Source organism: Pseudorca crassidens, chromosome X (genome assembly GCF_039906515.1).
Source record: "Pseudorca crassidens isolate mPseCra1 chromosome X, mPseCra1.hap1, whole genome shotgun sequence".
Lineage (NCBI taxonomy): Eukaryota > Metazoa > Chordata > Mammalia > Artiodactyla > Delphinidae > Pseudorca > Pseudorca crassidens.
In genome coordinates this window covers 97,161,592-97,177,313 of record NC_090317.1, presented here as the reverse complement: position 1 = coordinate 97,177,313, position 15,722 = coordinate 97,161,592, and the positions used below count along the sequence as shown (strand labels likewise).

Here is a 15,722-nt window from a genome sequence, read left to right as displayed (position 1 = left end):
GTTTCCCACACAAAATCTTTATAGCAAAATTGACTAAACAAATTGGGTTTCGGTTTTTTTTTGGTTTTTGGTTTTCTTAAAGGGGAAGTTGATTAAAGGCTCTTATTGAAAATAGTTAAATAACTATTAAAGTTCATTACTGATAGATACACGTTTATGCCTATTGTATGGAAGTTTTACTTTGGAACTTCTCTTGTATGTTGTCAATTAATGTTGGTTTGAAATCCCTTCTCACCAGACAATCACAGTAGGATAGTATCTTCTGCAAGTCTAAACAGCATTATATACAGTCATAGGTTGTGTGTGTATGTGCTTTATTTTTGAACACAGGGAAAATGATTGAGGGAGTGCTAATACTATATGTAAATGCTAAACTACTCTTTCTGGATAAGGCCATAAAATTGTTTGCATAGACTGGGCAACTTTTTTTTTTTTAATGTCTTTATTGGAGTATAATTGCTTTACAATGGTGTGTTAGTTTCTGCTGTATAACAAAGTAAATCAGCTATACGTATACATATATCCCCATATCCCCTCCCTCTTGCGTCTCCCTCCCACCTTCCCTATCCCACCCCCCTAGGTGGTCACAAAGCACGGAGCTGATCTCCCTGTGCTATGCGGCTGCTTCCCACTAGCTATCTGTTTTACATTTGGTAGTGTATATATGTCCATGCCACTCTCACTTCGTCCCAGCTTACCCTTCCGCCTCCCCGTGTCCTCAAGTCCATTCTCTAGTAGGTCTGTGTCTTTATTCCTGTCTTGAGACTGGGCAACTTTTGATCCTTTTGAAAGACCTTGTGCATTAGGTGGACAATAAAATTGTTATTTTCACCTCCTGTTTTTAATTACTGATAAAAATTAAATTTTCTGGTCATCTGTTCTGGTCAGTTTTTCTTGGTTTGTTTTAGACAGTTTTCAAAATTATTTGGAAATTATTGATTTCCTTTGCCAAGTGAAAATGTCCAGAGAGCATGATCTTAAGTAAAATCCCTAAAGTTCAAATACCTATTCCACAACTAAATTAGTCTTGTTATATGCTGGAAGGTTACATAAAGGGTCCTGAGACAATCTGTTTTAGGGTATTTACTTATCAAGAGCAGGGGTTAACAAACTATGGACCATAGGTCAAATCCAGCCCTGCATCTGTTTTTGTAAAGTTTTATTGGAACATACCCACTCCTTTACTTACTGTCTGACCGCTTTCACTATAACAGCAGAGTTGAGTAGTTGCCATAGGGACCTCATGGCCCCAAAAAGCCTGTAATATTTACTATCTGGCCTTTTACAGAAAAACTTTGCTGACTTCTCAGCTTCAAATGTCCTTGTTTTTAACTGGAATCATAAAATCTAATTTCTCTTTTCTCTTCTATGGGCTGTTCCCCAGTTATAGTAACAGTTTGCTTAATACTTCATATTCCATTCATGTCACTTATAAATGCCTTTATTTGTGTACCTTTTTCCCCTAACTAAATTGAAAAGCCCTAAATATGAGGAACTGTCTTAAACATTGACTATCCCACAGGGCTTTAAACATGGTAGGCACTCAGTGTATTTGTTGAGTGAATGAATTTAATGGTTGAGAATGAATTCCTCACATCCCATGTTCTAAATGCATGAATATGTCTCACCAGAAATCTGAAAATTCCTTTGGTAGAAAATTGCCACAAGGTGGGATTGTGGCTCCTATTCAGATTGCTTATCTCGTATTCATTTGTGTGTTTAAACTTGTGCTTTAGTAAGGTTTCCATTACAGAAGAGGAGAAACATTTAAAAATTCAGCTCATTAATAGATCTAAACAGATGATGGTGGAAGCAGCATGGTAGACTATAAAGAGATTGAGCTGTGAAACCAGACAGACCTAGCTTGAAAACACCATTTCACCTAGTAATCTTGACCAAATCCACATTCTGAATCCCACTTCCCTCATTTCTGACGTGGAGATGGTGATAGAGAAATATTTGTCATGAAGACAAAGCACCTGTTGTATGTAGTGTGTAAACAACCTAATGTATGCCCAGCAGAGGATAAGTGACCCATAAATGGTAACTCATTTATTTATTGGTAACATTTTATGACTTAATGGGTTTTGTGTTATGTTATAAAAATTGCAAAAGTAGTTTTCATTGAGTCCATAACTAAATAAGATGTTTAGAAAACTAAGGAATAAATTCTCTGATCATTTCTTAAATAATATCTTTAGATACGAGTGTGAAGAATCTTTTACGACTTTGAATGTAGACATTAGAAATCACCAAAATCTTCTTGATTCTTTGGAACAATATGTCAAAGGAGATTTATTAGAAGGTGCAAATGCTTATCATTGTGAAAAATGCAATAAAAAGGTATGAATTGCCCAGTTCTGTTTAAAATAATTATGATTACATTTAATGGGTTTGGAAGAATGGTTGTTTTTGTTTGTTCTCAAAATTCACCCTCTTTATTCCCTACCCTGCTTTGTTATAGTGGTAACAGAGAGGTAGTTAAGATAACTGACTTAAAGGTCTGTCAGGTAAAGATGATTGAGAGAAAGGTCTGTCAGGTAAAGGCAATTGAGAGAAAATAGTGCCAGAAGGGCTAGGGAAAACAGGTAAAGATAAGAGTGAATCACTTTAGAGGTCATAGTAGCTTAATATCAGTCTCTTGTCTGAGTTACACAGGCACTTTTCATCCATATTCAACCAACCTGCCCTTGAACTCCTCGAAGCTACAGAGCTCATAGAGGAAAACACTTCTCTCATGTCCAGAGTTGCTACCCAAGACCAAGAAGTTTGCTGAAGCCAAACCGTTAATTACTTTAGCCACAAAAGATTTCTTCTACCACCTGTGTTTTTTAAACCACTTGGATCAGATTTTTAGACTTACTTGATTGGTTTTTGCCTGTGGGCATTTAACAGTTCTTTAGGAGAGACAATTTACGCATACATATGGTAAATAATGTGTATCTTTCTGGGCTCCCAAGCCCTCTCACCTGTAAGTCACCTGTATTGTTTTGACGTTACATACCACTTAGAGAGGTATTAAAATCTAGAGGTTGAGATCATGAGCTGTAAAGCCATACTCCCTGCCGCTCACAGCTCTAAGACTTGAGGCAAGTTATCTCTTACTACTCCTAATTCTCATCCTTAAGTTTCAGGGTTGGGAGCGTTGGGAGGATTAAACATGTTACTACTTGGACAGCACTTAGCATCATATAACTTGGTACCTAATTGCCCAATAAATATTAGCTGCTACTATTATATTTCTGTAGTTTGCTCACAGCAAACTTCATTAAAATAACAGTAAATATCAAACAAGTAATAATGGTTAGATAGCACTTCCAATATAGAAATCAGACAGCGAATAATGTCTATATCACTAATTTTTGCAAGTTGTAGCAAAAGGCATCAGCTACTTCGTATTAGTTTTAGTGAACATTTTAAAAATATCAACTGACAGAAATGCTCTGATTATGTTCATTATCATGTATTTGTTTATACTTAAAATTTCAGATTAATCCTGAGAATTTAATAGTAGAGTTTTAAATTTTGTGGGTTTTTTGCAGTGGATTATAAGAGAACATCTAGTAATTTGCTCTGTTCATTTTAGGTTGATACTGTAAAGCGCTTGCTTATTAAAAAATTACCTCCTGTTCTCGCTATCCAACTAAAACGATTCGACTATGACTGGGAAAGAGAATGTGCAATCAAGTTTAATGATTATTTTGAATTTCCTCGCGAACTGGACATGGAACCTTACACAGTTGCCGGTGTTGCAAAGCTGGAAGGAGATAACGTAAACCCAGAGAGTCAGTTGATACAACAGAATGAGCAGTCTGACAGTGAGCCAGCAGGAAGCACGAAATACAGACTTGTGGGGGTGCTTGTACACAGTGGTCAGGCGAGCGGGGGACATTACTACTCTTACATCATTCAAAGGAACGGAGGAGATGGCGAGAGAAATCGCTGGTATAAATTTGATGATGGAGATGTAACTGAATGTAAAATGGATGACGATGAAGAAATGAAAAACCAGTGTTTTGGTGGAGAGTACATGGGAGAAGTATTTGATCACATGATGAAGCGCATGTCATACAGGCGCCAGAAAAGGTGGTGGAATGCTTATATACTTTTTTATGAACGATTGGACACAATAGACCAAGGTGATGAGTTGATAAGGTATATATCAGAGCTTGCTATCACCACAAGACCGCATCAGATTATTATGCCATCAGCCATTGAGAGAAGTGTGCGGAAACAGAATGTGCAGTTCATGCATAACCGAATGCAGTACAGTATGGAATATTTTCAGTTTATGAAAAAACTGCTTACATGTAATGGTGTTTACTTAAATCCTCCTCCAGGTAAGTATCAAGAATTTAGCTTCTTAGTAAGAAAGCATACCTCTTCTTTTACTTGCAGGGTTTCTTAGCAGGCATCAACATGTTTGTTTTCTTTCTTTTTGGTTGTTCTAAAGTCATGTTTCAGATGACTGTTACCTTTGAGTGGTATATATTGTCTTGCCATTTAGAGACAGAGGAGCTTTTGTTTGCTACAACAGTTTGGTTTTTTTACTCAAGCATTAGTTGAAGGGTGCTTTACTGAACTACTAAGAATTATTTCATAAGTAGCCCAGGGGTTTTAACATAGTACTTGGAAAATTGTTGATAATGCAGATTTGTTTTTTGAAAATGAAAATGGGGTTTGAGCACAGAAATTTGTTTGACTATTTTTTAATCTACATTTTATTTTTAGGGCAAGATCACCTGTTGCCTGAAGCAGAAGAAATCACTATGATTAGTATTCAGCTTGCTGCTAGGTTCCTCTTTACCACAGGATTTCACACCAAGAAAGTAGTCCGTGGCTCTGCCAGTGATTGGTATCATTGCTTTGAATTTTCATTCCTATTATTACTGGCATTTAGTTTGGTTCTTTAATATACTGCTTTATTTTTCCCAAGCCATGATAATTTCATTTCAGATTTGGAATGCAGAATTTAAAAAATCTTGGTAGCGATAGTGAGAGAAATCATATTTAAATAATTACTGAGTGGTGGGATGAATTGGGAGATTGGGATTGACATATATACATTAATATGTATAAAATAGATAACTAATAAGAACCTGTATAAAAAATAAATTTTAAAAAATACTGAGATTAAATACCACCTTTTATTATTCAGAAGTTGGCTTCTGCTTCTGTTACCTTGTGTCATATTTTTGACATCTCTGTACAAAACATTACAGGGTGATACTTAAAAGTCTAAGCTATCTAATCACAAAAATATTAACATTTTAGCTTCCCTAGATTAAATTCAGCCATAGATTAAAAAGGTAGAAACTTAAAATGAGTTTAAGTTTCTAATTGTATAAATTTAGAGGCCATTATAATACCTCGATTTAACAATATTTACTTACTATTCTAGTAGTAAGATGTTAAGGGAATGGGGATTATTGTTTTGTCATTGAACCTAGGAAGAGTTTGGTCATGGATTTGTAGAGGACTGTATAAGTTTTCGTCTATTTATTTTGTCACTCTGTGAGAATAGACCAAGTCATAGTATTTATCTTTTTAATATTAGTACTAGAAGCTACCATTGCTGGTTCTCTCCCTCCAGTAGTAAAAGAAGTTCTTTGATTTTTTTTTTTTGGTTTGGTTCCTAGAGACCCATCCCTATACTATAGGAAACATGTTACTGAATCGATATTCATAGATTTTTGTTTGGTTTTGTCTTAGGTATGATGCATTATGTATTCTCCTTCGTCACAGCAAGAATGTACGTTTTTGGTTTGCTCACAATGTCCTTTTTAATGTTTCAAATCGCTTCTCTGAATACCTTCTGGAGTGCCCTAGTGCAGAAGTGAGAGGTGCATTTGCAAAACTTATAGTTTTTATTGCACATTTTTCCTTGCAAGATGGGCCATGTCCTTCACCTTTTGCATCTCCAGGACCTTCTAGTCAGGTAATTGCCCAGTTAACAGAAATAAGTTCTGTTTCCTGGAAGTTGAAGTCACAAATATATGTGCATCTGTTTGATATATTTACCTAACAAACGTGCATGAGCACGTAATAACCAGATAGTCCGATAACTCAGTGTTTATATGAGTTCCATTAAAAGTACTTCCCAGCAGTGAATAGTGACTATTGGCTCTTTAAAACATAGCGGAATTTTCTGTTAATTCAGTTACATTCAGTGGCTTAGTTATACACTTAACTGTTACATAAATTGTATATAAATTTAAATGGACTTCCATTTGTTAAAGCTTAGAACAGTATGAAGCCTCTATAATGAAATCTACATTGGATCTTCATCCCCTTTCCTAAAAAGCAACCCTTTTTAATCATTTCTTGTGTGATCAGTCCTTCCAGAAATTTCTGCCTATATTTAACATGTATATGTGCATGTCCCTTTTTCATGCAAAGAGAATTATATCGTACCTGCACCTTGTTGCTGAAAAACAACCAATGTTTTATCCTTTACAGGCTTATGACAACTTAAGCCTGAGTGATCACTTACTAAGAGCAGTACTAAATCTACTGAGAAGAGAAGTTTCAGAGCATGGGCGTCATTTACAGCAGTATTTCAACCTGTTTGTAATGTATGCCAATTTAGGTAAGAATTTAAGTTTTCATAATTCTCTTTTAATGTATTAAGTAATGAAGTCATGTAAGTCACATGATGAAATATAACCTGGTCTAAAATAGAAACAGTGTTCCATAAAACCTATTGTGAATTTTATTTGAAACTTTTTTTTTTACACTGCACTTTTCACCTTGTACTTTATCATTATTTATGCATGTGTCTTATCTCTGCACCAGACACAGGTCAAAATCTGTATCTTAATCATATTTTTATCTCCTAAAGTAGTGGTGCTAGACCTTTTTTTTTCTTAAATACTGATGCCTAGGCCCCATCCCAAACCAACTGAATAAGAATTCTCAGAGCTAACACAAGGAATCCACATTTTCAAAAGGTCCCAGATGGATGTGTAATACTCACCAAGTTTGGGTAAAGGACTTAGTCTGTACGTAAGTTTTTGTTGACGTAAACTAAATTAAAATCGGGGATAATATAAATATTCACTTAAATTACCTGTTATTTATGTTAAGTTCTAAACCCAAACATCCCTGTCATTCCAGGTTTTTTGTGCATGAACTTACCAATCGCCAGTTGATCCATGGCCCTTTTAACATAAGCAACATTCTACTTTGCGTTTGTCGTCTTTTCCCTTACCTTCCCATACTGGAGATGCTTGCATATTTGTAGTTGAAAAGAATATTTACGCAAACAAGCATAAGGGGAATCTGTATTTCACACTTAGAAATGCCAAATCTTAGGTATTTATAAAAATCTCACTCTGTTCAACTCCCTTTTTAGGTATTCCCTGTTCAGAAAACATGCATCGTCGGTCCATAATCTAATCTAATTAAAATTTCCCTGCTAAAAGCAAACATGGGTCTATAAACTTTAATACGAAATCCTTAGGACCAGATAGATATGCTTTGTGGTTCAGACTGTTTGGTTTTAAGAAAGGTAAAATAGCCCATATGCCCTGAATTATGTAACATCCCTAGAGCAGGGTCTGAAACAGCACTTTGTAATCATACACGTGAATATTCACACTGAGAGGGGATGATTGAAGACTGTGCATAGCCTCTTGTCAGTTCAGGCCAGATTTTCACAGCAAGTTTATGAATGAACTTTGTTTATATTGATGTTAAGAGCTGTTTGAATCTCAGGATTTCAGATAAGGGATTTGTGGACGGACCTGTATTTATTATACTTCTTGGAACATGGCAATAAATAAGACACCTATTTTCTAATGGAGTATAGAAGCAAATTAAAAGGTACTTGCCATAAAATATGTTTGTGGCTATAATGGGGAAAATACAAAGTGCTATGGAAGTACATCATAGGGGGAGTGTGGGGGACTTAGTGGGGAAGATGTGGGAATTGGTCGGTTGAGTTTTTCCATCCAGAGTGAACAGCAGGTGCAGAGACTTGGAATAAACTCAGCATGGCTCATTGGAGGAAATGAAAGTTATTCAGTCTGACTAGAATTGATGTAATACGGGGATGGCAGGAGTGGTGAGCAGAATTTTCTAATTGTGCTATTCTGTCAAGCCTTGTGAGAGATTCTGGACTTTATCCTGAGAGCATTGATGAGCCATTGTAGAGTTTTGAATAGACATGGCTTCTAGAAAGATCCAGGCTGCAGTGTGGAATGGATTATTGGGGAGTAAGACCAGAGATTGTTAAAGTAATTTATAGATAGAAAATCGTTGTGGCTTATACTGAGGAACTGGCAGTGAGCGGGATACAAGTAGTCAGATCCTGGTGCTTTTTATTGGAGATAAGGACAGTAGGATTTGGTGATTGGATATTCAGGGAAGGGGAACACGGAAGAGATGTTAAGAATGATGCCCAGGATTCCAACTTGACAAACTGAGCAGGAAGTAGTGCCATGTACTTAGAAGGGAAACACAGGAGGAAGAACGTGGACAGGGAATTTGAGTCTTTGTGACACCCAAATAGAGATGTCCAGTAGAGCGGTGATCTATTTGTCTGGAAATATTTTGGGATCAGCTGAATGAAAATAGCTGGAACTTGAAGCCATTAGAGTGGGTTTGATCGTCCAGGGAAGGCATATGGTGTGAGAAGATAGCCTGACGTGGGAACTTTGAGGACCATCACTTTTGAAGACAGGAAGGAGGACTCACAAATAAGAAGAAGAGGTAGAAGGAAAATAAGACAGGAACCCAAGAAAGGAAATGGTTATGGTTTGAGAACTATTCCTTAGCTTTAAACCAGAAAAGGGGGCAGAAGCCAAATAGGCATGGGTTGAGGACTGGGAAGACGAGAAAGTAGAGGGAACAAGTTTAGGCGTCAAGAAGCTTGGCTGAGGAAGAAAGGCAGTTCATAAAAGAATTCTTATTTCTCAGTTTTCGTCATTCACCTAATGATGAGGATTGCAGACTAGGCAGTTCCCGAGACTCCCCAGGCCATAGAAGGTGTTTCTCTTCCTTATGCCCAGTAGGATTGGAATGTCATAGTCACCGTTTAACCATTTCAGTACTTAAATCCAGTTACACTAACTCAGTAGATTTTTGGTTCTGATTAAATAATACTCTGAATGCTAAGTAAAAGTGATCTTCTGATCATAAAAGTTGTAGAAAAATATTTTATTATGAAGCCCTTCCGTCCCAGTTCTTTCCTCTCATATAATTCTTCCCCTCTCTTCTTGCTTCTCCCTTCTTTATTGTAGGTGTGGCGGAGAAGACACAGCTTCTGAAATTGAGTGTACCTGCTACCTTTATGCTTGTGTCTTTAGATGAAGGTCCAGGTCCTCCAATCAAGTATCAGTATGCTGAATTAGGCAAATTATACTCAGTAGTGTCACAGCTAATCCGATGCTGCAATGTCTCATCAAGAATGCAGTCTTCAATCAACGGTAAAGTCAAATACTCCATTCTTTACATTGGTTTTAAAGTACTGCTGGCCATATATAGTACCTGATTCAAAGTAATTCCAAAGATATTTAAAAATAAAACGAGAGTCTGAAAGTCCATGCTTTGGAATATTTTATAATATTTTGAGTCCTGCACCTTTTTCTCATATTTAAAGGGAATCTTTCTGTCTACTTGCTACTGAGGTTGGTACCTTGTTTATGAAGTAGTTTTAAGAATTAACTTTTATATAAAGAAAACGCCAGTGTTGGCATTTCAATTTTATATTTTATCATCTTGATATATGTGATCATTATAATGCTTAATATTACTTTCTTTGTTGTACTCAGGAAACTTGATTTAAAATATTATTTTCATAAAATAAAAAATTCATAAGCTATTTTCTGTGGTGAAAGCTGAGTATTATTGTAGAGAAGCCGATTAGTTTTTCATTGATGACAAATCTGTATTCTAGGTAATCCTCCTCTTCCCAATCCTTTTGGTGATCCTAATTTATCACAACCTATAATGCCAATTCAGCAGAATGTGGCAGACATTTTATTTGTGAGGACAAGTTATGTGAAGAAAATCATTGAGGACTGCAGTAACTCAGAGGAAACCGTCAAATTGCTTCGTTTTTGCTGCTGGGAGAATCCTCAGTTCTCATCTACTGTCCTCAGTGAACTTCTCTGGCAGGTTAAAGGAAAATATACATTCATATGTCTCTATAATTTGATTTGTTATTCCTTTATTTTATATTTTTATTTTTTTAATAGTTTTTTTAATATAATTGACTTTACAATTATATTAGTTTTAGGTGTGCAACATAGTGATTTGATATTTTTATACATTACACATTACAAAAGGATCACCACTGTTGCTGCTTTAAAATAAGTTCTTCACCATGTCTTACCTGTTTTTAAAGGTTGCATATTCCTATACTTATGAACTCCGGCCCTATTTGGATCTGCTTTTGCAAATCTTACTGATTGAGGACTCCTGGCAGACTCACAGGTAGATACCCTTTTTTGTTCCTTGCCCAGCTTTTAGAGTAACTGAAATTACCAGTCGGCACATATTTTTTTTTTACCTCTTGAATATCTAATAAATGTATCTTAAACAAAACATAAGACAAGAATGAATAAAAAGGTCCCCCCTTCCTCACAGTTTTATTTCATTTTTTACTTTTTGCTCTCATTGCCCAAGCTGCATACTTAATATACTAACCTTTTTCTTTCAATTGTTGTGTTTTATGTTTGGGGGGATTTTTTTGTAAATGTTTCAATTTCATTAATGATGCTCTAGGGTTATTTTAGGATTAGATTACGTTAGTTTTAGAATTACATGAGATAACATTTGGTTATCTAAATATAGTACCTTCAGTAGGTACTGTCAGTTCCCGTTATTCATGGTAGTTACGGTCTGAAAGTCACTGTGAACACTGAATGAGCAAATACTAAATCATTGCTCCTGGGGGAAAAACAGGGTTAGGTTCTTGCCAGGCTCTGGTTACTTTTTTTTTTTTTTTTATGGTACGCGGGCTCCGGATGTGCAGGCTCAGCGGCCATGGCTCACGGGCCCCGCCGCTCCGCGGCATGTGGGATCCTCCCGGACTGGGGCACGAACCCGCGTCCCCCGCATCGGCAGGCGGACCCTCAACCACTGCGCCACCAGGGAAGCCCTGGTTACTTTTTTTTTTTTCGACCAATCAATACATAACCTTTTTTTAATGTGTGTTTCTGTTTAAAGACACCTTATTTAATATATATTGCTGACTTATTAACGTTGAATTCACAATAAATCGGGTCTGAACAAAGCTTATCTGACACATATTTTCTCTGCAAAGCACATCACAGCCTTCTTGGGCTTAGAGAACATTAGACAGCACTTCAGCACTACACTTTTTTTTTTTTTTTTTTTTTTTGGTGGTACACGGGCCTCTCACCGCTGCGGCCCCTCCCGCTGCGGAGCACAGGCTCCGGACACGCAGGCTCAGCGGCCACGGCCCACGGGCCCAGCTGCTCCACAGCATGCGGGATCTTCCCAGACCGGGGCACGAACCCGCGTCCCCCGCATTGGCAGGCGGACCCTCAACCACTGTGCCACCAGGGAAGCCCAGCACTAAACATTTGAGGCCCTTTCTAAACAGTGAGATCAACACAAAGCACAAAAATGTGAAAAGCTGTCACTGAAATAGATGGGAAAAAGGATACTTGTTTACAGTATGAGCTAAAACAAGGCCGAATATCACTTCGTTCCACTTCAGATGGGAACGTGTGTTGGGCAACTCAGATGTTTTTGCTACTCTGCATGTGACTGCAATTGCAGAGAGTTGATTTTTACCATTACAGATAAAGTTTAGCAAGTAGGCAAAACTGCAGATATGGAATCCGTGAATAAATGAGCATGAACCATAACTAGTTTTTCAGTATACGTACGTGAGGTTTAGGAGTTAGCAATTTTTTATTTATTTTTAATTTTATTATTTAATTTTTAAATTTTATTTTTAATATTTATTAATTTAGGACTAAGGTTATCCAACTTAGCTGTCCCTTAAGCTTCCTCCAGAATTCCTCTTTTTACGTAAAAGCTTAATACATTATCCTTAATCCCAAGAGCAATACAGATGATGATGAACTGTGGAATTAGTTGGCAACTTTGCCAGATTTTATAACTTCCCTCCCTACATGGACAATAGTGTAAGAGTTTATGTTGGGAAACAATTGACAATCTATATAACAGACTGCCTCCTGTCTGTCAGTGTAATAATTAAAACAGAAACCTGGGACTTCCCTGGCAGTCCAGTGGTTCCATTACAGGGGACAAGGGTTCAGTCCTTGGTCGGGGAACTAAGATCCCACATGCTGCACAGCATGGCCACACAAAAAATAAATGAATAAATACATTCATACATACATACCTACAAGTTTTATAACAACAAAATGCTTAAAGAGAAATTAAAATCTTGAGTCTTAGTGGGGATTGCAAATGCCAGAATTCATGAAATAATATTTTCAAATTATTCACCAGAATTACCATCATAGATTTCCAACAGTTGAATTAATATTGTAAAAATAGCATTAAACCAGAAATCAATTTTCATTAAACACAAAATTTAGTAGTTCTAAAACTATAGCTGCTTATTTTGCATACTACCAGTATTCTTCTCAATATGATCAAAGGATCTGAAACTTAAGAGTTGGTTGAAATGGAATCTAACTTTTCATTATTTTCTTTTGAAAATATTGTAAGCATTTATAGCTTTAAGCCAATTAGCCACATCTTAGTTCTCTTGTTTCATTAGAGCAAGTAATAATGCTAAAGGCATGTGTGCCGGATTAAACATGGGAATTTGACTTTTGTGTAATGATAAGATTGTTGTTATGAGTCCCTGGCACCAAGCTTGAAAATAATTTTCTCATAGTGGGCTTTTTAGGTCATTTAGTAAGCAGTGTATATTTATGGAGCATCTCCCGTGGGCCTGGCACCGTTAAGCATTGGGGAACAAGGGAGGGAAAGGTAATATTGATAAAAACGGCATTTGAAAGCAGTTGATTCATTATCACTTGACAAAACTGAAGGTAAAAACAGAATATACACTGCAGTGTTTCAGATTAAATAGCAGGAAGCCTGTACATGGTTGATTGTGTGGTCTGAAATGATTAAACTTTGCAAAATTACAAAGTCATGATTTCCAAACAAAACAGATTTTATAAATGCATGTAATACAAAAAAACAAAACAAACTTGAATTTTGATTTGGAATGTTCTATTAAGTAAAATATAAGGTATACAGAAGGTTTTTCAGGTATTGTTTCTTTATTGAGGTAAAATTCACTTAACATAAAATTCACTATTTTAACCATTTTAAAGCATACAATTCAGTGGCTTTTAGTACATTCACAATGTTGTGCAACCATTACCACTGTCTTATTCCAGAACATTTTCATCACTCCAAAAGGAAAATCCAAACCCAATTAAGCAGTCACTCCCTAGTCCTCCCATCCCCCAGCCCCTGACAACCACTAATCTGCTTTCTATCTCTATGAATTTGTCAGTGCATAGGCAAAATATCCAGGACTTGCCTGGACATCTCATATGAACGAAATCATACAATGTGTTCTTTTGTATCTGGCTTCTTTCACTTGGCATAATGTTTTCACATTCATCCATGTTAGAGTACATATCTGTACTTCATTGCTTTTTATGGCTGAATAATATTCCATTGTATGGGTACATTACATTTTGTATATTCGTTCATCTGTTGGTAGATATTTGGGTTGTTTCCACCTTTTGGCTGCTGTGAATAATACTGTTGTGAACATCATGTACAAGTTTTGTATTTCTTTTTAAACACCTGTTTTCAATTCTCTTGGATATATAGCTTAGAGTAGAATTGCAGGCAGGTGAATTTTTAAATATTTTTTGAAAAATTGTAAAATATTCATAACAAAATTTACCATTTTAACCATTTTTAAGTGTACAATTTGGTGGAATTAAGTACATTCACAATATTGTGTTAACCATCACCACTATCCATCTCCAGAACTTTCATCATCCCAAACTGAAACTCTGTACCCATTATTCTTGCTTTCTCTGATTTTTGTCTATTCTCTAAATACCTCGTATAACTGGAATCATATGATATTTGTCATTTTGGATTGGTAATAAGTTGGTACTAGGCGGCCATATGACCTTGGGTTGCAAGCCTTTTAACCTCTCTGTTTTTCTTATCTGTGTTCAAGGGTTTAAGAAGAGGACTTACTGTCTAGCATTAGATTACATAACTACATCAAAGACATTTATTGAATGGCACATAGTAGGCACTCAGTAATGTTAGCTGCTATTTGATTTTAGAAGTTTTTATTTATCTGGTTCTCTTTCAGAATTCATAATGCACTTAAAGGAATCCCAGATGACCGAGATGGGCTCTTTGACACAATCCAGCGCTCTAAGAATCACTATCAAAAAAGAGCATACCAGTGTATAAAATGTATGGTAGCTCTCTTTAGCAATTGTCCTGTTGCTTACCAGATTCTGCAGGTGAGGGTCTCTCTCCCTTTCTCTCTCTCTCTCTCTCTCTCTCTCTCTCTCTCTCTCTCTCTCTCTTGCTCTCTCGCTCGCTCGCTCTCTCTCTCTCTCTCTCTCTCTCTCTCTCTATATATATATATATATATATGTGTGTGTATATATATACACACACACATATAATTTTGTAGAAATCTGAATCAGAATTAAGGATTCTATTTTAAAAGAAGAGAATTATGAGAATTTGGAGTTGTCGTTTAAAGTTACCTTTGAAAAGCATTCCAAAACCTTTTACATATATAGTTTTATTTTCTTTTGAAGGGCAATGGAGATCTTAAAAGAAAGTGGACCTGGGCAGTGGAATGGCTTGGAGATGAACTTGAAAGACGACCATACACTGGCAATCCTCAATACACTTACAACAATTGGTCTCCTCCGGTGCAAAGCAATGAAACATCAAATGGTTATTTCTTGGAGAGATCACATAGTGCTAGGATGACACTTGCAAAAGCTTGTGAACTCTGTCCAGAGGAGGTAAAAAAAGCCGCCAGTGTGCAGCAGATAGAAATGGAAGAAAGCAAAGTAATTCTTCACTTTATAGGCCAGTGTTTATGTATTAATGATAATGGTAAAAACAAATTATGTTGAAGTTTGTTTATATGTGGTCTTAATGAGGGAGCCTTCTTTTAGAGAAATATTTGTGAAATTGCCTGAATCTAGTATTTCTAAGAGAATCCAAATCAGGTTCCTTTCAGTTACTTTGTTTATCTGTAGTAAAAGAAAAGTTGTTAGTGGGTCAGTTTTTTAGATTTTAAAGATTTTATTTCAAATAGAAAAAAAAAATTAAACTTGAATTTGGCTACATAATTCTTTATCTTTAAATATTTAAAATCAGGAGCCAGATGACCAAGATGCCCCAGATGAGCATGAGTCGCCTCCACCTGAAGATGCCCCATTATACCCCCATTCACCTGGATCTCAGTATCAGCAGGTATATTGGGCTTGGTTCGTGTTTTTATTCCCTAGAACCAATCTTTATGCTTTATTTAAAGGATGGCTAAGTGGTTTTTTTTGGTTTTTTTGCGGTACGCGGGCCTCTCACTGCTGTGGCTTCTCCCGCCATGGAGCACAGGCTCCGGACGCGCAGGCTCAGCGGCCACGGCTCATGGGCCCAGCCGCTCCGCGGTATGTGGGACCCTCCTGGACCAGGGCACGAACCACTGTGCCACCAGGGAAGCCCAAAGGATGGCTACGTTTTTTGTTGTGACTGTA

General features: G+C 36.6%; 1 protein-coding gene across 4 annotated transcripts in view; it reads left to right on the top strand.

Annotated features, from left to right (window-relative positions):
- USP9X (ubiquitin specific peptidase 9 X-linked) overlaps nt 1–15,722 on the top strand; it is a 123,951-nt gene that overhangs the window by 106,433 nt on the left and 1,796 nt on the right. For 3 of the 4 annotated variants that reach the window (XM_067723083.1, XM_067723080.1, XM_067723084.1), the window contains 11 exons: nt 2,202–2,343; nt 3,587–4,340; nt 4,732–4,855; nt 5,713–5,938; nt 6,460–6,589; nt 9,243–9,428; nt 9,899–10,119; nt 10,349–10,437; nt 14,309–14,465; nt 14,772–14,984; nt 15,346–15,441. In XM_067723083.1, coding sequence (XP_067579184.1) covers nt 2,202–2,343; nt 3,587–4,340; nt 4,732–4,855; nt 5,713–5,938; nt 6,460–6,589; nt 9,243–9,428; nt 9,899–10,119; nt 10,349–10,437; nt 14,309–14,465; nt 14,772–14,984; nt 15,346–15,441 — 2,338 coding nt within the window. The remainder of the gene's footprint in view (nt 1–2,201; nt 2,344–3,586; nt 4,341–4,731; nt 4,856–5,712; nt 5,939–6,459; nt 6,590–9,242; nt 9,429–9,898; nt 10,120–10,348; nt 10,438–14,308; nt 14,466–14,771; nt 14,985–15,345; nt 15,442–15,722) is intronic. The other variant, XM_067723085.1, reaches the window with a different exon arrangement.